This window comes from Rattus norvegicus, chromosome 1 (assembly GCF_036323735.1).
Source record: "Rattus norvegicus strain BN/NHsdMcwi chromosome 1, GRCr8, whole genome shotgun sequence".
Taxonomy (NCBI): domain Eukaryota; kingdom Metazoa; phylum Chordata; class Mammalia; order Rodentia; family Muridae; genus Rattus; species Rattus norvegicus.
This window is the reverse complement of record NC_086019.1, coordinates 177,479,253-177,504,144: the sequence shown is the minus strand read 5'-3', so window position 1 is coordinate 177,504,144 and position 24,892 is coordinate 177,479,253. Positions and strand designations below refer to the sequence as shown.

Genomic DNA, 24,892 nt, shown 5'->3' with positions numbered 1-24,892 from the left:
AATCTTTCAAAAAAGAACGAAAGACAAACACGCAGGCAAGTAAAGGAACCAAGCACAAATGCGTTATTAATACTCACACTCATAAAGGTCAAGGTGCATCTCTGAAGATGCACAATCTCAATCTAATCCAGCCGAAACAGCAATGACCCCAGTCTATGTTCAATAACCCCTGGGCACTCTTCAAAAATGTCCATGGCAGTAAAGTCAAGAAAGCCCAAGAAGTATTCTGTATTGAGGCCGATGGAAGATGCGTGACAAGTAACTGGCCGGTAAATCCCGGCTTAGATTCTGGGAGAAGATTTCTCGTTTCTTTGCTACAGAGCTGCTCTGTGCAATTTGGTAGCCGATATTTACACATGGCTACCGTGTGGTTAAAGTATGTCAAGTCTGAATGCAAAACAGGTACCAGATCTTAGCGCAACACAAAAAAAATGCAAAATATGTCCATAATGAATTCTCAGGCCAATTATATGTTAACATGACATGATTTGGGATACTGGCTTCAATAAAATAGAACATTAAATCTAATTTTATTGGGGCTGGAGAGGTGGCTCAGCAGTTGAGAGCACTCTTACTAAGGACTCAAGTTCAATTTCCAGGGTTCACGTGGTGGCTCACAACCATTTATAACTCCATTTCCTGGGGATCTGAGACCCTCTTCTGACCTCCAAGTGCACTAGGCATGCATGCAGTACACATATATGCAGGCAAAACACTCAAACATACAACATAAAATAACTGTAAAAAATTAATTTTATGGCTTTCCTTCATTTTTAAACACAGCTTCTAGAACATTTAAGATTTCCCATGTTACTGATGTAGACAGCTTGTATTATATGACATTATGTGACACACATGAAGAAGACAGTAGAGGCACGATTAATGTAGTAACAAAGTGTCTAGACTGCACAGCAGTGTTTTACTAGTGTTAGTACTTACTAAGTGTGCAGAAATTTTATATAAGAATGTTTTCCTTAGGGAGCACACACCAAAGTACTTAAGACTAGATATCCAGACACATGGGTGCCTGCCCCTTCTATGCAAAAGTTGAGACTGCCTTCCCTTCTCAGACAGATGACTCTAGTCAGTGTCAAGTCAACAGTTGAAGCTAACTAGGGCAGAGGCTCAGAAAGGAAAATAAAAGGAGATGAAATGTTTGACAACAACCATTTCTTAGGATTAAAGAAAGAACCAAAAGCAAGATCTCATGTGGAAAGGACTTGTTAAGTAGGGAACTAGTTTTTGAAACTTAAAACCCAGTGGTAGTTATAGGAAGATGAGGAGGAACATCAAAGAGACAGACAGACAGATAGATAGACAAACAGAAGAAAAACTTGAAAAGCAGAGGGAACGTGCAAATCACTTAGCAAGAAGCAAAAACCAGCTTGACCTGGACTCTCTAGAGAGTAAGGACACAGCGCCTAACAGTAGAAAAGAAAATGCTTCTGATCCTCAGCCTCATATGCAGCCCTGTGTGACTCAAGTGTGAGAGCCTAACAAGATACTCCCAGGCGTGTTGGCCATCAGGGCTTGCCTTACAAAGACAGTTAGAGAATGCTCTTGCAGAAAGTACCCAAGGAAAGAAGGGCATAGGGCAAGCTGACACTAGGGCTTTAGGAAAGTTTGTGGCTGTTTGACACACATGATGTTAACCATAAGGGAGTCAGATAACTTTTGGTTGTTATTGTTTTAAGACAGGGTCCCAGGCAGCCTAGCCTGGCCTTGGATTTGCTTTACGGCTGATGTAGACTTTGGACCCTCATGTCCCTCATGTACCTCCCAAGTGCTAGAATAACATGCCCATTAATTTTTCAACCAGAAGAGGATATAACTGGGTAATAGGAAAAAAAGAGTATAAAATTTTAAAAGAAACAGAAAGGATCATCAGGACACATAAAAATGAAAGGAAAAATATTAGTATGGCTAATTACAATAATGGTGGCCTAAGTGGAATGAGATTAAAAGTAAATAGTGTGAGAGGGACCTGGCATGGACCAGTGGTGCTGTACACTGGGAGGGGGGCCTGACGCAGACCAGTGATGCTGTGCACTAAACAGGGAAGAGCACATCCTTCAGCACCCACAGAGGACTAGGAAATAAAGCTTACCAAAGCAAACATACACTGGGTTATTAAATAAACAAACAGTAAACACAGCAAAGAAGGAGCTATGTAGCACATACTCGTTGATCAAAACAAAGTAAAGAAACAAAACTGAGAAGGAAAATACAAATAAAAAATAAACTCTCAAAAAATTTAAAAAGCTCCACTAATAAACATCTATGTCCAGAAGATAAAGTGCACAAGAGAATTTTACCAAGAGAGCAGTGAGCATAAAAGAGGTCTACAGTAAAGGAGGGAAAGGCTCAGGGATCAACTAAGAGGAGAAGTCCCAGCCTCGAGTGCATTAATAATTAATAAAAACAAAAAGTACAGAAAGGAGGGAAGCCAGCGTATAAAGTGAAGAATATGGAAATTTACCAACAGCACAAAAGGGCCATCCAAATGACACAGAAGCTAATAGGATGCATAAAAGCCGATGTATGCAAATTAGGAGAGAGATAACAATGCCATTATTTAAGTTGCTAACAAAGCTTATTAGACAAAAGCAATCCAGATTACTCAGGAAATAAAGAAGAATGATCTTCCCCTCTATCATGGTTGTCTGCTAAGGACTGTGAAAACCTGTGCAAAATGAGTGATTGTTAAGGAAAGAAGAAAGATTCTAAAACTAGACACAAAAGAACTCATTTATGCCAACAACAGACGAGGAAATTGGAGAAGAATTTATGGGACAATCACTGTGTGTGGGTGACTCTTTCCAATGATCTCCTTTCTCTTTTTTCTTTATTTTTCTCTTGTACAATACAAGCCGACTGGAAGCTCTCCTCCCTCTTCTCCTCCCAGTCCCTACCCCTGCCCTCTGCCCCAGATTCGCATCAGAAAAGAGCAGATCTCCCAAGGATACCAACCAAACATGGCATAACGAGATACAACAAGACTAAGCTGGATCTAGACTGACCGAGGCAACCCAGCAGGAGGAAAAGGGTCCTAAGAGCAGGCAAAAGAGTCAGAGCCAGCCCCTTAGTCTCACTGACAGCTAAATGATCACAGCATATCTGTAACGGTCCTAGGTCAGACCCATGCAGGCTCCCTGATTGCCACCTCCTCACCTCTGTGAGCCCCTGTGATCCCTGCTTAGTTGACTCTGTAGGCCATGTTCTCATGGTGTCCTTGACCCCTCTGGCACCTACAATCCTTCCTCCCACTCTTCCTTGGGGTTCCCCAAGTTCAACCTAATGTTTGGCTGTGAGTCTCTCTGTCTACTATCAGTTTCTAATAGACCTGGGTAAGTAACAAGTAGTTGGATTTGAGATTAACATCAGACTCAAGTGCCTCAAAACCCCAAAAACTACTTGCTCTTGCATGGAGATAGGAGGAAGTTGAAGGCAGTACAGGTGGACTATTGTTATTTATATGTGGTTTTTAATTCCAGTGCTGTCTCTGTTTTTAGGAGTCCTGACATCACCTTGGTGGCTGATGAAAGAAATGTGAGATGACTTGTCTGAAGTAAGACAAGGTTGGGACTCATAACTACGAGAGAAAATTAATCATAAAACCAGGATTCAATGGGTTGACTATGATGAGTAAACTTTGCATAAACTGGATGAATAAAAGGACCAAACTGTTAAGCCATCAAGTTTGCACTAGTTTTGGGGGGGGGTTTCATGGGGTTGGAAATAATAATTTTTAAAAATGACTTATGTATTTTTATTTTATGCGCATTGGTGTTTTGCCTGCAGGTGTGTCTGCATGGGTGTACCAGGTGCCCTAGAACTGGAATTATACACAGTTGTGAGCTGCTGTGCAGATGCTGGTAGTAACCCAGGTTCTCTGGAAGAGCAGCCAGTGCTCTTAACTACTGAGCCATCTCTCCAGTTCCCATGGACATAATTTTTTTTTAAAAGCAAGTGACCCAGTGGAAAAGATGGCTGAATGTCACCATAAAATTAACTTCAAAAACATAGGATGTATTTTCCAGTGCCCATATTAATATTTTAGCCAATGTGTCATCAAATTAAAAACTGGATGTAGGAAAATACTCTTCGATATTTACTTGTCAAGTAGTATTAAATGATGCGATGTCCAAAGTGGAGGAGGTTATCGGGAGGTGACAAGCTGTCTACGGGATGAAAGCATTCGTCAAGAGCCAGATCCCTATGAAAACTAGTGATGAAAGATACTTAGCATCTTTAAGAAACTCTGTGAAGGGGCTGGGGATTTAGCTCAGTGATAGAGCGCTTGCCTAGCAAGCGCAAGGCCCTGAGTTCGGTCCCCAGCTCCGGAAAAAAAAAAAGAAAAGAAAAAAGAATAAAAGAAGCTCTGTGAAGACTGGACACATGTCCGGCCCTCCAGACATCCTTATGGGCCTGGCCACCTTGCTGCTGGGAAGCAGTTGGGAGTGGCAGTCTGGCAATGCCTAGGACAGAGTTCCAAGTTGGTTTCAGCAGTGCGCTCAAGCTCCAGAAACCTGGAGTGCTCTCTCTGGCCTCTAAGTCTGGCTGTCGTCAGAACAGCAGGTGGATGGCACAGAATTTAGTGTCAATTGACTTCACATTGGAAGATGCTTTGTGTATTAGGTGTTTAATCTGACTGCAGAGGACAGAGGAGTGATTCCCCTCATGACAGCCCTCAAGGGAAAACAAAAGGAAATCACTAGGATCTCAGCTTCGGTTTTGGTTCAGACATTCTCCAACTATGGACTGCTTCATGATAGACCCCCAAAGGAAGGAAAACAAGAATTATCTGCTCCGAGCTTTGATTTTGGTTCGGATCTTCTCTGGCCATCTGAGCGTGTAATGCTACTTTCTTGTGTGTCAAGACCTTTTCACTTACAGAATTAGGAAGCACAACTTACACGGTCTACCCTTTTTTTTTTTTTGGTTCTTTTTTTCGGAGCTGGGGACCGAACCCAGGGCCTTGCGCTTCCCAGGCAAGCGCTCTACCACTGAGCTAAATCCCCAACCCCACACGGTCTACCCTTAAAATGTATGTCAAGAGCTTCTTGATTGGGAAGGTTTGGGGAGAAATCCACAGTTTCCAGATGTCCAGCAGAGATTTTGATAGCACCAGAGAAGAGGAACACCAGAAGCTATTTGGTCCATTCTCTGCTGGCCTCTGTCTCTGTTTCACCTTCCCAGAGAGAATGTAGACTTCTCCCAAGGAGAGAACCCCAGAAGCAGCATTTGGAACAAAGCACTTTGTACTGTGGCTGAGAAGAGACACCTGCAGACACGCTTCACTATGGCTGAAGGTGCATGGTGGCTGACTGTGGCAGCTGACTGGACATGGTTTTTTCTTACGCCATTGCAGAGGTTACCAAGATGTGACCCACAGACTCCTGAGAACCCTGAGATCCTTTCAGGGAATCTGAAAGATTGAAACCATTTCATAGCAACATGAAGACATTATTTGCTTGCTACAGTGTATTGACACTGGCACTGGAGTCGGGCCAAGGCAATATCCTTGCCTGTATTAGTAGCTGAAGTCTTCCTCAGGGCCACACGTTCACAGCAGGAAACAAAAAGCTCATTTTTGCATGAGTGTCCTTCACATAACAGAAAAATGAGTCATTTGAAGTTCTGACTGATAAATACACACCTTGTTATTCAAGGCGACTAATTTCAGGCTGTAAAAAGCAATAAAAAATGCAAAGCAGCTCTGCTCCCTGGACTGGAGAACTCTGATTGTCCTCAGGAAGAACACTTAGTGAGTCTTTGAGGTGCAAGTCACACTAGCCACTTTGCACATTCATAAAACATCATTTTTACTTGAAAGAACAAATGACAGGCAAATTACTGTTATTCAGACTTAGGAATCTGGCAGGCATTTTTCTCAAAAAATGAAGTCAGTCTGTCACTTCAAGGAAAACAACTGACGGTATCTGTTGCCAATAATAAAACCTGAGTGTTCAAGCAAAACTCAGACTCTTGGGAAACTTGTAGCCATTACTGTGAACTTGATAGCTTCCCAGTTTTCTGTCACTTTCCTGATGGGCTCTGTCCTCTGGGAATGGATATGATTTTGATTCAGTTTAGTGGGAAGTCTTGGCATTTGGATGACCTGTAATTCCCAACAAGCCAGTATTTTTCATATGGTCAGCATCGGGGCTACACAAAATCATGTGTTTTTAAAAGATCCACCCAAAGAAGAAGGTACGCAGTGAATTTTAGTGACAGAATACAAATCTATTGGCGCCATTGCATATTCTACATTGTAACAGGACTTAACAAAATTCTGCCATTTGTGAACTTTGAAGTAGTTGGTGGTAGCAGAGATTATCTGTAAGTATCTGGAAAGATTATGAGAACACCCTTTTAAAAATTATTTTGTTTATGTGTATGTGTGTATGCTTGCTCATATGCATGTGTACCGCATGTGTGCAGGTGCTGGCAGAGGCCAGCAAAAGGTGTCAGATGCCCTGAGGTAGAAACTGCTGTGAGTGGGTGTAGAGAATCAAACTCAGGGCATTGGTGAGAGGAGCAAGTACCCTAACCACTGAGCAACCCCTCCAATGCCCCCAAACACTCTTTTTTTCTAGTTACACATGCATGTGGGCTAGGATTTTCTTCACATACTTCTATCAACAATGTAAATCGCTAGGTTGAATGCAGAAACAAAAGTGAGTGACAGTCCATGTGACAATGACACCCATTTCACAACTTTCTTTGGCTAATACAGTCACTTTCATAAAACATATTATATGTTTTTATGTTAGCATGTGACAAATGTATTAAACATGCAATCATTTATTACTGCTCTGACACTTAAAGTGAATAAGTAACCAACATTTTTCTCAGCTAAGGGAAACACCGAGAGATTTAACACAAAGTATGTCAATGCTCCTGGTGAGTCTAAACATGTTAAGAGGATGCAGCGACTAAAGAGGCTGAGAGCCTCTGTCCCAAGATTCCTGCTTGGAAAGTGACATTTTGGATGACTAATTAAAAAGAGACAAGGGACTTGGCACTTGACAATTTGTTGTCAGGAAGCTTCTCTGGGCTGACAGCAGGGCTGGTTATCAAGACAGAATTATCCCTGCAGCTTAGATTAGCAGAAACCATCATTGTCATTGCCTGTGCCCTTCCCAGTGGTCCAGTCCTTCAAGTATCCAAGTTCACCATTGCCCTGCAAGGACAGTCTGGTGCATTCCCTGATCAGTGCTGGGCATCGTGACTCAGTGGCTAGATACCTGCCTCCCAGATGGTAGCAGGTGTGGTCCACAGTCACCACCCAATCCTCAGGAGGGTACCAGGCATGGGCAGGGACAAAGATCCAAAGATAAGGTGATCATAGCTTTTATCCCAAAGGAGTTGCCAGTTTGTGGGGAAGAAACTTCCAGAAGAAACAATCCCAACACAATGTGGTAAATGCTATTCTGTGTTTGGAGATTAAAGTTTTTCAACAGAAAAATTAGGGCACATCCTGGCTCTGGGATGTGACGCCTGACAATGGGACAATCAGGAATACATGTCTGCTGTGTTTATTAAGCTCTCAACAGCACCGCAGAAACTCTCTGTAGGTTTGCATGTGGTTTGCTCCAGAGGCCCAGAAACAATGGTTTGGTGCCATTCCCTGACCACCTAAACTCTGGGAGACAACAGCAGTTAAACAGAGATGAGAAAACTCCTTAAGATCACGAAAGATGAGTAATGGCCCAGACATTTTATCTCTTCTGTTAGTGGGGACACTGTAGAACATTTTTTTCTAGCATACTGGTTTTAAGCACCTCCTCCCAGGCAGAGAGGCTAAGTTTGTTCACAAGGGTCTCGCATACAGCTAAGGCTAGAGCGGGCTGAATCCCGGAGTCCGAGGAATGCCTTAGCCAGAGGCTCTTAAGTTCCTAAATTTCAACTTTATGGGAGTTAAATTAGACAATAGGCCAGGAGTGCTGGAGTCCCTTTTGGGTGGGCTGTTTGGGCTCCAGGGAGGTTCTGATATACCCGATAAGTCCCTATCACGCACCCTTTTCCCCTCTGCCTTTAGAGTCCTGGCCCCAATCCCTCTTTTAATCTCCTCCCCTGTTTCTGTGGTTCTTCCCAGCTGTGGTAACTTCAGAGTGAAATAAACTCCTAAGAACAAAACAGACCATTCTCAGACACAGTATGCCCAGTGCCACCCACAGCCATCCTGCCTCCCAAGGCTACAGAGAACGGGCCCTCCCAGGTCCTCATGGAAATTTAAAGCAAAGGCAGGACGTTGCACATTTGACTCTGGACAAATGGTGACTTCTCCCTGATCTTCAGGGAGTTTACCCACAAAGCAGGCTATTTTCCAAATCAAGGATACACCGTCAGTAAACACGCTTAATATTGTGTGGGTCAGCCCATCACTTACAGCAACCAATTCCATGTGATTATTTGATTGCTGTCCATCTCCCCCACAGTCCCTAAATAGCCTAGGACCCTGCACGGAATCTTTTCTCTTGCTCATTGTCATATTTTTAAGGGCTTAGGAGAGTGCCTGCTCGTTACAAATTTGTTGAGGTAACTGATTAAAAAGAGTTGGAGAGTGTCCTATTTTAGGATACACTCCTCACATAGTGACTTTGGGGCCTCCCGACAACTCCTGTGGATTGATATCGGCTACTTTGAGTCTGGGGTCATGTAGCATTAGATGATGACATCTGGGTCCAACAGGAATATCATGTATTGATTGATGACTTGTCAGTCATTACTATAGTTGAGGCTACTGTGTTACTATGGTTAAGGGTACTGAGTAACTGCTACACTGTCTGTGGAGTCAAGAGAATCCCTTGGCCAGTCGTGTCTAACGACAGTCTGTTCTGTGACATGGGTACAGCTGTTTTTAGGAGGACTGAGGTTACAAAATGCTTGGCTTGACGATAAAAGACTCACAGATAGAACCACTGGTAGAGCAATGTCACACAAAGAATCTCAAAGCACCAGGATTATGTTCGTGTGTGTCCCTGAATTTACTTTCTGAGGTGCCAAGTTCACAAATCAACGGATTCTACTGAGCAGACCTGACGCAGCTCAGCTAATGGATCCCACGAGCAGAGGGAGCACTAGCACTGTGCTTCCCCAACCGGTAAAGTAGCTGCTGTACTTACGAGGGTAATCCTTTGGATGAGTCTTCTCCGACCAGTTCCCATAAAACGTGAGTCTGTACTTGGCAGTTCCGCAGGCGCAGCAGTCTAAGATCGGTCTGTCCGTCACTCCATCAAGTGTGGGATCTGGAACGGGAAGTCAAGTTAGAAAGCAGATGGGGACCTCATAGAAGACGGCCTTGCAGCAGCTTGTCTTATCCTTGATCCCAGCATAAAGGAGACGCAGTACAGCTGCACTGACTTGTAAGACTCAAGACCAGCACCCGACTGCTGTGGATTTTATATTTCTCAACTAAGAATATATAGTTTGCAAACAAAAAAATTCAAAGTTCTTGCTCTCCAGTCTGGGGTGTTCTATGGAACCAAGAATATAGAATCTCTAGGATTGGGGAGACTTTGGGAAATCAATGCTAACTTTTACTCGGCTATTCTTTTCATTTTAAAGATGTGTGTGTGTGTGTGTGTGTGTGTGTGTGTGTGTGTGTGTGTGTGTGTGTGTGTGTGTGACCTGTGAGGGAATGCCGTGTGTATGCAGGTACCGGAGAACACCAGAGCAGAGTGTCAGATTCCCTGGAGCTGGAGTTACAGATGATTGTAAGACACCTGATGTAGGTGCTGGGAACCAAACCAGGGTCACCTGCAAGAGCAGCAGATGCTTTATTTAAGCCACTGAGCTGTCTTTCCAGTCCCTGCTGAGCTGTTCTTTCAATATCCTGGCTTTCTCCCTGTCCCTTCCTCTAGCATCCCTCTTCTAGATTTTAAGAGAAATGTGTCTATTTTCCAAGAAGTACTTTTGAGGGTCCAACATGCTGGACCAGAGCAGAGACAGGTGGCTGTGACGGAGGGCAATGAGAACGAGTGGAGTGGTTCTCTGCCTTCCTAACTCTGCCACACTTTGGTACAGTTCCTCATGTTGTGGTGACCCCAAACCATAACATTATTTTCACTGCTATTTCATAACTGTAGTGTAAATATCTGATATGCAGGATATCTGATATATGACCCTTCTGACAGGGTCATTTGACCACCCAGAGGGGTTTCGATCCATAGGTTGAGGATCACAGAAGTAGGGGTTTAAATAACACTGGCAATTAAGAGGAGGGGATTCTTATACAGTCCCATCACCTCTTATCATGCTTTCAAAGACTTACTGGGAATGGGGGGCATTGCCAATGTGTTCACAAGTTCAAGTTTACTTCTGAGTGTAGAAGCAGCCAGGAAAAACTGAAGATTCCCTCTCCACCCCCACTTTTAGCTGTGAGTAGCTGATAAGTAGGGAAAGAGAGATTACATGAATAAATTCAGCATTCCTGATTGTTAAACCCACAGCTCTAACTGCCTTAGTGCTCTCAGGCTGCTCGGCTGCCTCTGAGAGGGGACAATGCCTACAGATGCCACTTAACTGCAACTGCCTTTTCTGTAGCTCTCCCAGCTGTGCTAACATCAATCTTCCCTTTTTGCAAGTTGGACATTTTTTTCTTAAATATTGAACAAAAGAGCAGCAACCAAGGGGATGAAAGCCATTTTGCATGTCAGAAACAGCATTTTTCAATCTCTTTAGGAATTTGCTGAGCTTGCTGGGCTTGAACATGCAAAATCAATGATGGAGAGAAGTGAGTTTGGGGATGGAGACAAAGGAGGAGGCGGTACAAAGATGTTTCGAGTCTTTTGTACGTGCCGCCTTCATACTGTCCTAGGAAGCACTTTGGCTATCCCTGGAGGTTTAAACATGAAATCTCCCCGGGCTCATGTGTTCCAACACTTGGTCCCAGCTGGTGACACTGTTTGGGAAGGTCATAGAACCCTTCAGCGATGGAACCTTGCTGAAGGAAGTAGGTCACTGGGGGTGAGCCTTGAGGCTATATAGCCCAACCTCATTTCCTGTACACTCTGTAGATGCCTTTCTGACAGGCCAGCCTCCTGTCCCTGCCTTCAGGTCTTTGCTGTCCTGGTGGATTATATCCCCCTGAACTGAAGACTAAAATAAACCCTTTGTTCTTTCTGCTGCTTCTGCCAGGGTATTTCATGACAGCAACAGAAAAGTAACTAAGACATCCCTGTTTTGCAGATTGCCGATTATTAAAAGGAAGGAGCTGGTTGGGTGCTTGATCAAGTTTACTTCTGAATGTAGATGCAGGTTCGTGAAGCCGTGCAGGCAGAAGTGGGACCCAGGTCTGTTTTTGGTCCAGAGCCTATGACTTCACTCTAAATTCAATAACTGCAGGAAAGACTCATTCTAGATAGGTCTGCATGAATGATACCAAGTAAAAAAAGAAAACTGTTTTCATTTTGCTTTTTCCAAATGAAAGAAAAGCACATAAACAAAACAAAACTCTCCCTACAGATTTCAGAATGTCTGAAGAAGCTCAAAGGAGAAGGCTGCAGCCACCCGAAGCAGGGATCACTGGCAGAGACTAGACTGCTGTCTGTGCCTGGGAACAAGCTGCCCACTTCTACCTGCATACAGAGCCTGGACTTGACTCCTATGTGAGTCATATGGGCAGTAAGGACACACTCAGCTAGTACGTCTTAGGAGAGGTAGCTTAAACAAGAAGATCTGGTCCTTTTGCAGTCCCATGATGAGAAGCTTTTTTTTTTTTTTTTTTTTAATCTAAATTAGTTTTGAACCGAGGATTCGGAACTGAGAGATACATGCTGGGATTTCGATCATAAAGACCAGGTACTGTAAAATGGGGCAGCAGCAATATCCAGAAGACCTAAAATAAGACCACTGGGAGCTTGACTTTATCAAAAGGGCTTTTAGATTTAGATAGCAAAGTTAAAGATACTGTGAAGGCCTTTACAAAAATGAATATATAACAGACCTTTGGAGAATAAGCTTCCACGTAAAAATCAAATTTCTAGAATTGAAAAGGAAACTGTTTCCTACCAAGAACAGGCTCTTGCGAACAAAGCGGGCTTTCAAAAGGCAGGGATAGCAAGTACCAAGGTGTTTCCATAGTGCAACAGCTGAGTAGCTAAGCCAGACAACCTCATCCTGGAGAGTGGACCCAGTTTCCCTTTCTTTCATTATACACATATATGCACATACAGGCACACACACACACACACACACACACACAGAGGCACACACACACAGGCACATGCATATACACACACATACATGCACTCATGCATGCACACAGGCACACAGGCACATGCATATACACACAGACACACGCACTGTCTCAGTATGTGTCCTTGGAACTTACTACATAGATGAGGCTGGTCAGAAATCTGCCTGCCTCTGTTTCCTGAGCGCTTGATTTAAAGGTGTGGGATACCACACCCAACTTTATCGAGTTTATTTTGTGTAGTACTGGGGATCAAATTCACGCCCTTGTATGTTTTAGGTCACTGCTCTACTGCCGAGCACACCCAGTACTGGTTTTCTTTTTTAAAACTGAGTTTTGCTGTATAGCCCAGGATAGTCTTGAACTCACAATCCTTCTGCTTCACCTTCCCAAATTTGAGGGTAACACCTCGGCCACTCCTATTATAACTTATATTTCTCCTCATTTCTATCTTGAATTTGTTGGCTTTTGAAATTCTCCTTTGAGGTTCTCAGGTCTTCTCCCCTCCTCATGCCTATTTTCCTTCTCTCCTTTATATGTGTACATGTGTGTTCATTCGTGTGTGTATGTATGTGTGTGTGTTCATGCATGTGTGTGTGTTCATGCATGTATGTGTGTGTGTGCGTGCACAGGTGCCAGTGTAAAAGTGTGCCAGAGGACGATCTTAGCTCTCATTCCTCAGAGGCCCTCCATCTTGTTTTTTAACTTAAAAAAATATAAAAGTTAAAATTCTGCATATATGTGTGTATCCATGCTGTGGGTATTTGCATGTGAGTACATGTGCCCATGTGGTAGAAGATGGTGGTAGATCCCGTGAACTGGAGTCACAGGCGGTTCTGCGATGCCCGCACGGGGTCTTGAAACAGGACTTGGGTCCTCTGCAAGAGCAGTATAATGTTCTTAAACCCTGAGCGCTCTCTCTAGCCCAGCACACCTTGTTTTTGAGACAGGATCCCTAACTAGCCTGTAACTCACCAAATAGGCTGGGCAGGCTAGCTGGGAGGTGGGTTTCATGGACCCGTCTGCCTTCACATCTCCAGTGCTAGGCTCACAAACACAATCTATCACATTTGGCCTTTGTGTGTCTTCAGGGGCTTGAAGTTGTACTTGGTTCCTCATGATCACAAGACAGGTGCTTTCCTGACTGAGCCAGCTCCTCAGCTCTCTCCTTCCTCTCTCACCTTCTTCTCGTTTTCTGTCCTCTGCTTATATTCTCCTCTCTTCTCTGGTTTTCCCTTCTCCCATCCTCCTCTGCCATTCCCCTTCTGTTTGTGACATGGTGTGCAAGTGTGTGATCATTTATCTGTCACGGATCACCTTTTGGAATAAGTGATATTTCTCTATTTTTTTCACTGCAAGTAATTTCATATTTATGTCGCTTTTAAAAAGCACAGGCTGGAGAGATGGACCAGTGGGTAAACGTGCTTACCATGCAAGCTTGAGGGCCAGAGTTTGAATCCCTAGGACCCATGTAAAATAGGTATGTGGCATAAACTTGTCATTGCATGCTTAAACAGAGATGGGAAGAGAATTCCCTTGGAGCTCTTGGGCCACCCAGCCTGGCATCCACAGTCAAAATAAAACAAAGAGAACCCATCTCAAACAAGGTTGAATGAAAAGACTGACATCCAAGGTTGTCTTCTGATCTTATATGTACATGGAACAGTGTTCATATTTACACATACAGATGTGCACGCACACACATACATACACTCTAGTGCTCACTGCTTTTTATCCTTATAGCAGTATCTCATCACCTATGGAGGAATGGTCATAACTGGGGCAATAAATGATAGTCCCAAGTTCCATTATTTCTTTTCTTAACAGATTTGATTCGATTCAACAAGAAAGCAAGGCACATAGAAACTTTGATGAAAAGCTAGCATTTGCTAAGTGATTAAATACATTTAAAAAAATCCCTCTGCTCTGCTTATGTTTAAATGGTTTTCTTAATGTGATCATTTTGATGTTAATTTTCTCATGGGTCTGCTGATTCCGGGGATCATCTATAAGCACACAAAAGCCAAGAGCATGAGGAAAGCGGGGCCTTTTTAGTCTAGCAAGTCAAAAGGAGTCTTGGCAAAGATGGTGTGATTAGCCATTTTCCTAAGAGTTCAGCCTGAGAGAAGCAACTAGAGACATGCCATACTATTTCATTATCGCCGTGCCCAGTGGGCTTTAGCACATGTGCAGCTTAGATAAGGCTTCCGAAGATCAACACTAAGGCTCCGGGAAGGTTTCTTGACAGTACATGGGGCTGTCTGTGAAGTGTCTCCTAAAAACTTTCAGATTCTGGAAATAAGGCTGGCCTTTGCCAGTACAGCTAACAGAACCGCACCACAGTGAAGGAGCCTCATTACCTACAGGGGAAGATTAGGATGCAGCCTGTGTGAGAGTCAGAACACCATCGAGTCCAGCTCATGGGAACTGAGCATACTTTCATGGAAAGAGGGTAAGGACGTTGTTATTTAAGAAACAGAAGCCTAAAGAGATCCTTGTTTGGAAAAAAGAACCATCATCTAAATGGCTTGGAGGAAAGACCTCAGCCCATGCATAGTGTTGTACCCTAAGAAATTAGCAAGGGTCTTAGCCAGAGAGTCCAGAACTCCCACCCCGATGCCAAGAATCCAACTGTTTCCATAAAATTCTATTTAACATTTAGCTCCAGCCTTTTTACAAGAAGACAGTGCATTGCTCTGATATAGACAGGGCTGCAAAGTACTGCCCACAGAGGATACAGCATTGACAGGGGGCAGTGACTCAAGGCATGGACTCCTGGTGTCAATCCCTGCCCTCCGCTGCTGGCTGTAAATAGCTCTTTGAACTCTCTCTATCTCAGGCTCTTCATCTGCACCATGGCTGATCCTATAGCCTTTACCACACAGGGCTATAGTATAGATTAGAGAATTAAGGACTAGAAGGTGTTTAGAATAGTGCCTGTCATGTAGCAAACACTCAAAATTATTAGCAATTATTATTATTTCCCCAGTAGACCTCTCTGCAACCTTCCTTGGTAGTTTATGGTTTGCTATAGCTGGAGAGGATTATTTCTTTGGAAAAGACTAATTGCTGGAAAGTCAAATCAAAATCCTGCAAAAATGAATAGAAATGAGATAGCTAAGCTGTATAATTATAGAGCATGTTCTGTTTTCACTGGGTTACCTAATAACTTCTAAACCAATTCAGATGTTTAAAGTCTTATTTTTAGCAGCAGATTAATGGACAAGCGTTTGAATACAGACAGCAATAGCTACCATGCACACACACACACACACACACACACACACACACACTCACTCACTCATGTATGCACATTCAATCTTGTGTGTATGACACATGTGCTTGTCTAGGTTGTTGTCTGTGAACACACTTAGCACTTCTGTGGTGGTCAGAGGACAATCTCAGGTGTCAGTCCTTACATTTCAGCTCGTTGGGAACAGGTCCTCTTGTTGTTTTCAACCTGTAGATGTCAGGCTAGCTGCCCTGGAAGCACCCAGGAATTCCCACCTCTGTTTCCATCTTGTATGTTATAGATGAATGATGGGATTGCAGAGTTGAAGCGCCATGTCCAACTTTATGTGGATTCTGAGGTTGTGAACTCAAGCCCTTGCAGTTGCGTGGTAAGAGCTTTCCTCACTAAGCCATTTCCTAGTCTTATTGTATGTTATTAAGTCACATGGTGTGGGGGTGGGAGGGTAGGCTGTGCAACAGAAGCAGATCTAAGCCAGGCCTAATCTGAGCCCAGGAATCCTTCGGTAAATACCCAGTCTACTTTATTAGGAGGTTCCAGTCCCAGGCAGTGGCATAGCTCAGTGCTAAAGGACATGCATAAGGCACCAGATTTGATCCCTAGCACCAGAAAAAAGATTTATTAGAATGTTTCAATCCAAGGAAAGGGCATTTATGAACTTGAAGTCTGAAGACCAGAGATTTGGATGTGGTAAAATCACAAAGTTAGTGTCCCCTACCCTCCAACCCACAACACTCCTGTCTTCTACTGGTCTCTCTCTCTCTCTCTCTCTCTCTCTCTCTCTCTCTCTCTCTCTCTCTCTTGCTTTTTGAGAAAATCACCCATATTACTCAGATACCCTACAAGTTCTGTAGGGTGGTTATTCCAGAGAGCCACTGTAGGCTTTTTAACGGTACACAACTGTGCATTCCTTAATTAAGTCCTGTGAATTATTCCAGGGAACCTCTTCAGAATAATCACTGTTTCACAAAAATAAGAAGACAGCACCAATATAAGGTACATTATCTCCTACCCGGGGAATCAAGCCGAGTAATTAGAGTTTAAGGCGGATCCAATTATCCATAGCACACAGCCAGATTAAAAATCAGAGCTACGTGAGGAGGCAGAGCCCAAGGGAACTCAGAAAGCCCCATTGCCTGAATTCCTGCAGCCATGCTTAACCTGAAAGACTCCCCGCCCCGTCACCTCCCCACACCTGCATGTTCTTACCCTGTTCACACAGCTTCTTGGTCAGGGAGCCCTCGTCTTGAAAATAGATAATGCGTTTCTGTACAATGCTGGCCCTGTGGAAAAAGAAGACACAGTGGTGAGAGTGGCAGGTTTAGAGGGACAGTCAAACACAGTCCTTGCTTAGCCACCCATGGTTTGGTGGCTCTGTGTGCTTCTGTCTCTTCATCCATAAGTAGACAAGCAATATGTGTCCCATGGTGTCACCCTAAGAATTGTCAGAAAATGTATGTCAACAGCCTGGCACATGCCTACAAACCATCCTCTCCCCATTAGATACTGGATTACTATTGATGGCACTGCCATTGAGGTGACAGTAGATACTGGGTTACTATTGATGGCACTGCTATCAAAGTAAGAAAGTAAACCAATGGCATTTTCAGCATTTTTTCTCAATGGCTCATTTTCCCTTCCTCTTCCTATTAAATGATGGAAGTCATTTATAGATCCACCACATTCAGACTTCAGAAGCATGTCAAATCCTTTTCCTGAAGGGAAAAGAAGAATCTAAAACTAGTTCTTGATTTGTTCTAAAAATGTCATTCTATATCATTCCTGAAAGTCTAGACGAAACCATCTCCTACACTCTGAACAAAGACAGCGTCAGCTGTGGTCTCTTTCTCTTAAACACGTCAAACGTGGCTCTTAGAATTTAGAATACATATTTTGAGGTTGCAAATGGCTTAGCTTTGGTCAGCACATATTTCCTCTTTCCTTTGGGACAGAACAGACATGCAGTTTCCCCCTTAACTCACTCTCTTGTTTATTTTCCATTGGCCTTGAGAAGGATGGATCCTAAAACCCAGTGTTCCAGCAATTTAAGAGGCTACAACACTTAAAATTGAGCTGGTGCCGATAAATCTCGAGCCATTCCTATTGATTTTCTTCAGCAATGCTACTCAATCAAAAGGTAATTTTCACTTCGATTCACCCTATTTAACAGATAAAGGCATCCCTGACCCCATTACAGCTGACCACACTGAATAACTGCTTGACTCCCGTAATTCCAGACCTAGGAACTGGCCCACGTTCTCTGTGGGGATCTGTACTGAGTCAAGACAATTTCCCCAATGGTCTGGGCAAAGGCCAAGATGACTTTCCAAAGAAATGTCTATCCTACATCTAGTCTTGCACAAAAGAATACAGTTCAGACCAGCTTTATGGATGTCTTTTACAGTCTTTCCCCACCCAAGAGAGACAAGATGTTGAAATCAGTAAATGAAATATGCTTCCTGTCTACACAAAACAACTCTGATAATTTTATCTACTCTCTTGACCATTAAGTGGGAATAAGAGAGGTCAAGAGAGGAGTAGCCATCTCTACCTCAAAACCAAATAGCAAAGCCTCTTGTTCTTCAGAGCACTCTGCCACCTATAGCAGTACTTGTCAGGGTGCCTCTCTTCTGTGCCTGAGGGACCCTTGCAGGAGCATAGACCTCCTAGGAAGAGCCTAGGGTCCACACAGTTTTGGTTCAGTGGAAGGCTTCCTCGTTATGCCAACCACAGACACTTCCTTCCTTTTGTCTTCTTGTAGTATTTATGGGCACATTTTCAACAAAATGATTGCCAGAGGGCATGTTTAGTGGCTGGCACTGAGAAGGGCACCAGAACCATTATGAACAATAGAGATGGGGCCACTCAGCTCATTCTCAAAGTTCATATCACAGGAGGGGGAAGCATAAAATAATCCAACCCGCAGCTAACAGTGATTGAGTGCTACCATGGAAACATCTACAGAGTGCAGAAAGGAAACCTGACCAAGCTGGGAAATGCTTCCCTGAGAAATAATAGCTCAGCAGAGATTGGAAGAATAGGCACTAACCAGGCAATTATGAGGGAGAAGAAAAGGAGAGGGCGTTGTCTATAAAATCCTTGAGGCAGGGGCCACATGGGCTTGGTGGAGGACTCATGAGTGGAGAGTTGAGGAGATGATGTGAAGGGACAGGGGAGGTAAGTGAGCCCATTACCACATGACCCAGGGCCTGCTGGGAAATGGCCTTTCACTCAAACTTTGATAGATGTCTTTGAGGGGCAGTGCTGACATAACCAGTGCTGCTCTTTCAAAAGAACACTTGGGCCAATACATGACAATAGGTTGTTGTGAGTCCTGTGGTATAGAGGCCCCATGCAAAATGAGCTTTATTTCAATAACGTTCTCTCCCAATAAACATTTGAGAATGACTGCACTACAGGGATATTAGTTTTCCTGCTGGCTAATTTTATGTCAACTTGACACAAGTCGAGTCATTTTGGAAGAGGGAACCTCAACTGAGAAAATGCCTCCAACAGACTGGCCTATAGGACAGGCTTCACAGGGCATTTTCCTGATTGATGAATGGGTCAACTCAACCAAGGGCTGATCGACTTATAGGCCATAAGAATAGGCAGGCGAGCAAGCCATGAGGAGCAAGCCAGTAAGTAGTACTTCTTCATACCTCTGCAGCATTCCCACCTTCAAGTTCCTGCTCTGACTCCCCTTCATGATAAACTGAGCTACAAGACAAATATAAGTCCTTTCCTCCCCAAGTTGCTTTTGGTCATGGTGTTTTATCATGGCCATAGAAAACATACCTGAGCCAGATTCTTCTCTCATTGCTTAGGCAAAATACCTGACAAAGAACAGCTTAAGGGAAGACTGGTCTGTGCGGCTCACAGTTGGAGGGAACACAGTTCATAATGGCAGGTAGGGATGGAGATGCAGGGCTCTATCCAGGCCGGAGCACAGCAGCCACATGCTTACTTCTCAGTGGGTCAGGAAGCAAGGCAGTGCTGTGAACCTCGAGACTGCCCTCCAAAGACCCACATGGTGGAATAAGTTCCCACCTCCAAGATCTTCCATGACCTCCCAGGACAGCAGCACCCTCGCTGAAGGTTCAAACAGAGAGTGTGAAGGGGATGTTTTATGACCAAACTATAGCAGGATGATATACTAACATGGTGTGGAAAGCTGTTTACGGCTGCCCGGAAACACCCACAGGCTTGTCCGTCACCACTGCATGTCAAGCTCTATGGGCTTGAATTCTGATGCTAATCCGTCTTAGCTAAATACACACAGTCAACCTTCGCAAGCACCTGCAAGGAATGCCCTGAATGCTGTTCGACTTCCTGTGAAGAAGACAATGTAAAATCTGTTATTTCAAAGCATGGGCATAAACAGAACTTACCCCTAACTATAGAAAAATATGACTGTGAAAATTTAGAGACCACAAGTGGAAGCTATATATTTCCTATAACTCTCCAGGTTTGTCACTCCTGAGACTATATAAAATGTAAGCTCTCTTACTCCCTTTTAAAAAAGCAATCTTTATCTTAAAACAAAACAAAACAAAACAAAACAAAACAAAACAAAGCACAGGAATTAAGAGTAGGCTCAGCAGCTAAGAGCCCTTGTTGCACTCTCAGAGAACCCAAGATCAGACCTCAGACCTATGTCAGGCAGGTCACAACTACCTGTAGTTCCTGTTCCAGGGAACTTGGTACACTTATCCAGCCTCCACATATGCGTGTGCACACACATGCACACGCGCGCGTGCGCACGCACTCTCACACACACACACATAAAAAATGTTATCCACTAATTGATTTTCCTTGAATTCATTTCAGCATCTACAGTGTACCCTGTGGAGAGCTGAGATTTCAATGGTTCTTCAGAACTAAGTCATGATTGCCTGAAGAGGACCATACAAGGGCTAGACATGGCTAGGCCTCTGCATTATGTCCTTTGGGTTTCAAACCCAGTGGCAATCAAGTGGGGACCCATGTTTTGTTTCCCATCTAGTGCACAGATGCATCTCTCACTTCACCTCTTTCCAGTATCCTCACTCCAAGCCTCTTCTTAATTCCATACTCACAGGCTCTATCTGCTAGCCTCCTGGTATTTTCATGGCAATACAGGGACAGGCGCGCGCGCGCGCACACACACACACACACACACACACACACACACACACACACACACACACACACATTTTAGTTACTCAGTTCATACCCAACCAGGATGTTTCTTCTTTCAGGTTGATTCCCTGACTGAGCACCTTTCCTAGGAGAGCCAGAGATCTTGGGATACTCCAAGCACAGCACTTACTAACCCACAGAATGACTGCTTGTTCTTTTCCTGATTCCTGTGCTGTATCACAAACTTCTTGAGAGCTGGGACTAAATATCTCTATGGATTTTGCCATTGTTTCAGTATTAGGAGTCAGCGAAAAGAAACAGTTTGTGGAGAAGATGAGCGTTTGAGACTAATGGGCTGTAGGGTGGGAGGGCGATCTAGTCTAGTGAGTGTTGGATATAGGGATCTCTAACTTGGCAGAGGTCTATGGGGATCTGAGGGAACATGGAGGGCATTGGACCTAGAACAGCGCTGTGGCATTTCGGTGGTTGGTGTCAGCCTGGGGAGTCCAGATGAGTCAGGATCACTGAGGAAGACAAACATTCCCACTTGCAGGGTGTTTGCAGGGACCAAGCCCTTGATCCTCTTACTTGTAGAAATTGCTTCACTCTATCCCTCATTTGGTCAGTCCCTAAGAGAATTCTATATTCTGAGAAAATGCATTTTTTACTTTGAGACAATTCCCATCAAAAGTATAAAATTCAGCTGAGGCTTATAAATCATATTATGGTTCAGAAAAATAATAGTTTTACAAGATGAGAAAGCTGTTAGTAAGAACTCCCTTAGCATTTCAAAATGACAAATTTTCTCCATTCAGTGCTGCAATTTGGCAGTCAAGTTGCATCCCATTTATATACTGAATGCTTGCTTATCAGGAGAGAGCATGTTAAAGAAATCTAAATTAAATTTCTTGGTGTGCTAGCATTTCAGACTTTTGGGTATCGAAGTCCTAAGTAATTCACCGATCATCTCCAAACTTTTCTTTTAAAACTGTAGTGAACATTTCCAGGAACATCATTGCCAATCCCCTAAGTGTTTGATCATCATCTGTCTAAAGGGTTTATTCATCTGATATTCCTTTTCCTTGGGGTATCTGCCTACTGGGGTGAGGTTAGAATTTGCTATGATGTAGGTTTGCTGTCCGGTGTTGAAAAGAACTGACAGAGAAAGATCTCAGAAACAGATGGACTTGGGAGATAACAGATTATTGAAATGACTTTAAAATAGACCTGGTCCCTCTGTGGCTTGTTCATTGCCATGTACAGACAAGTTCTGGAAGGTCCTACCGCAGTGTGCTGCATTCGGTAACTAGTCAGTAGTGGTAGCCATTGTTACTATGGTTTTTAAATAGCCAGCCCTTGACAAAATCCCTGGCCCATGCTTACTAAGAAATCCTGCTTGATATCGGGTGTGGGTCTGTTATGGAGGAAGGGTCCCTGAGGGAGCTCCCTCATTGAACTGCTTCAGAGAGATAACAGGTGGCCAAATGAAACTTGGGCGTTTTTTTTTTTTTTTCTCTCCAGATGGCGTTTGCCAACCTTCTCCCCAATTCCAGTAAATTTTCTTTTACTGGACTTTTCTTGGAATACTTCATAAAATTTCTCTGTGATCTTGGGACTGTTTTCCATGGAGGTGGTCCAGTGTAGACTCAGCAAAATTTATTCCATTTTACCAGTAAAGGAGCAACTGTGGAAAGACCAAGGAATAAGTATGGAGCCACTGTGGAGGTAGGGTAGCGTGATCCATATCGAGGCTACTGCTTTATCTTACTTCACAAAGATGACCAGTGTTAACTTGAGTGTGGCCTCACCTTCCAGGGTCTGGGCTCATGCCTCTGTGTAGACTCTTACCAGCCTTTTCTTTCACTTCAGAACAACCTGGAGTTAATATATATTCTGGTAGCCCATGACAATGTATTTAGGGGAGAAGAAAAGTGAAAACATAGTTCCAAGGCCCTATCTAGTAGAAGACAAGAATAACATGACTGTCAAATGGTTAGGTCACAATCTCTGCTTGCGGGGTCACAAAGGTTCGGAGACTAGCATAGCATGCAGATTTCTTTTTTGTTGACTTGACATAAACTACTGTCACTCAGGGAAACAGAACTGCAATGGGGGTGGGGGGAAGGCCTCAATCAGATTGACTTGTAGGCAAGTGGGGTGGTAGCAGGGCCATTTTCTTGATTAATGGTTAATAAGAAAAGGCCCAACCCGTTGTGGGTGGAGTCAACCCTGTCAGGTGGCCTTGGGTTTTTATAAGAGATCTAATTGAGCAAAACAGAGGGAGCAAGCCAGTAAGCAGCATTCCTCTGGGTTCCTTCTCCAGTTTCTCTCCTTGTCAGGGTGAACTGTGACCTGGAAGCATAAGATGAATTTAACTCTTTCCTTCCAAGATGCCCTTAGTCATGGTGTTTTGTCACAGCAATAGAAGAGCAAACCAGAATAGGGAATAAGGGTTTAAAGACTGTGTCCTATCATAATGGGGAAGACACAGTAGCAGGAGCATGCATGTGTTGGCCGGTCGTGTTGTGTCATAGACAGAAATCCAAGAATAAATAGTGTAGGGCCAGCTATCAAAATTTAAGGGTCTCTGGGGATTCACTTTTTCCAGCAAGGCTCCACCATATAAAGGTTCTACCACACTCCAGAACAGGTCCACTGCTGGGGACTAAGCATCTAGGAGGTTCTGAGTGTTTATGATGACTACTATGGAATGACTACAGATTAGCTATCGTTCATTTATAAAACATCTACTGGGAGAGGGTAGATTGATTCTTGGTTCTTGTTTTGGTAGACAGCTATTGGACTAGCTGGACAAAAGCCTGTAAGCCATTCTAATAAATGTCTCCCTCTCTCATTCATTCATATCTATATCTATATCTATATCTATATCTATATCTATATCTATATCTATATCTATATATATATATGAGAGAGAGAGAGAGAGTAATAGGTAGATAGATATTCTTTCAGTTATGTTCCTCTGAAGAACCCTGACTAAGTGGTTAGAAGTATAAAGATAAATTCCAAAAGTATCTGGAATAGGCTTTCCAATTTGCCAACACCTACAGTTACTGAAGCCTCTCTTAGAAGCTTGGAGAGTACTGAAAGTTCATGGTGTAAATTGTTTTACAAACCTAGGGAGACAAATGCATCTTGTTATTCTGACTCACCAACTGTAAGGTGCAAGGAATTTGGTGAGTGTAGATAAATTTTTTTTGACAATTTGTGGAAAAATAAGGAAACCGGTTGATGCTGGTTGGTTGCTCCTAGCATCTCTGGATAAACTGGCAAAGAAAAGAATGGGCTCCATGACAAAAATTAACCAAATTCCAGCATCTCAGATGCAGTGAAGGACAACAGTGAACTCAAATGGGAAAACTGCCTGGCTCCAGACGTGCATAAACAGCCTAAAGGTTTCTCAGTGTGTCCTGGAGGAGACTCTTCTCTCCAGTAGCTCCAGGAGCTCAAGCTGAGGAAAACCAACTCAAGCTCTCATTATAAGGTTGGCTGAATTACAGTGAAAATTCAAGGCTCTGCCTTGAAGGGCGTCAGTGGTTGAAGGACATTAATCGGTAAAGAATAGGATCCTGTAACTTCGGATGGAGAGGTGTGGGAGGGCCCTATTGAAGCTGAGAACTTTGAACCCACAAATTATCGGGGGCTTATCTCACCTGAGGAAGTAGTGTTTCTACCCTTAGCAGAAGATGCACTCACACCCCACTCCCTGAAATACTGCCTTTCCCATCTTTGACTGAGGAAATTAATTCTTCATTACCTGCTAAACCAGCAGTGATCTTCCCTGAAGGAAATGACAGATAAGACAATACTGATGTCCTTCAGGGCCCACCAATAGTCAGCTCTGGACCTGTAACCAGACAAAGCTAAGCAGGTTCCGAGAGGGGATGAACAAAGTGCAGTCTATGAGGAGGTGGACCCATTACACACTAAAGAGCTGGCTGAGTTTGCTAATTTATTCAAGCAGAAATCTGGGGAATATATATTGGAATGGATTTTAAGAGCGTGAGATGATGAAAGGAACATGAAATAGGATCAGGGTGGGTTTATTGATATGGGTCCTCTGAGTAGAGCTTCTAGGCTTATTTTAGAAGCTTAGGTAGCTAAAATGGGGGTGGGGGACTGTCAAAAGTTTAAATGGTTGGCTGAAGGATTTGTCAAAAGATGGCCGGCAAACTGAAAAGGAGTTGAAGATGCCCGATACCCCTTAGCTCTGTGTTGATGAAGGATTTTTAAAGCTCATTTAAACTGCAATTCTAGACCAGATACTCTGCATAAAACCTCCACAGTGGAAAGAACCAGAA

General features: G+C 43.5%; 1 protein-coding gene across 1 annotated transcript in view; it reads right to left on the bottom strand.

The window, feature by feature from the left end:
- The window catches only part of Spon1 (spondin 1), a 299,164-nt gene that overhangs the window by 158,545 nt on the left and 115,727 nt on the right, over positions 1 to 24,892 (bottom strand). The window contains exons 4-5 of the mRNA NM_172067.2: positions 16,662 to 16,735; positions 9,132 to 9,254 (exon numbers count right to left, since the gene is read on the bottom strand). Coding sequence (NP_742064.2) covers positions 9,132 to 9,254; positions 16,662 to 16,735 — 197 coding nt within the window. The remainder of the gene's footprint in view (positions 1 to 9,131; positions 9,255 to 16,661; positions 16,736 to 24,892) is intronic.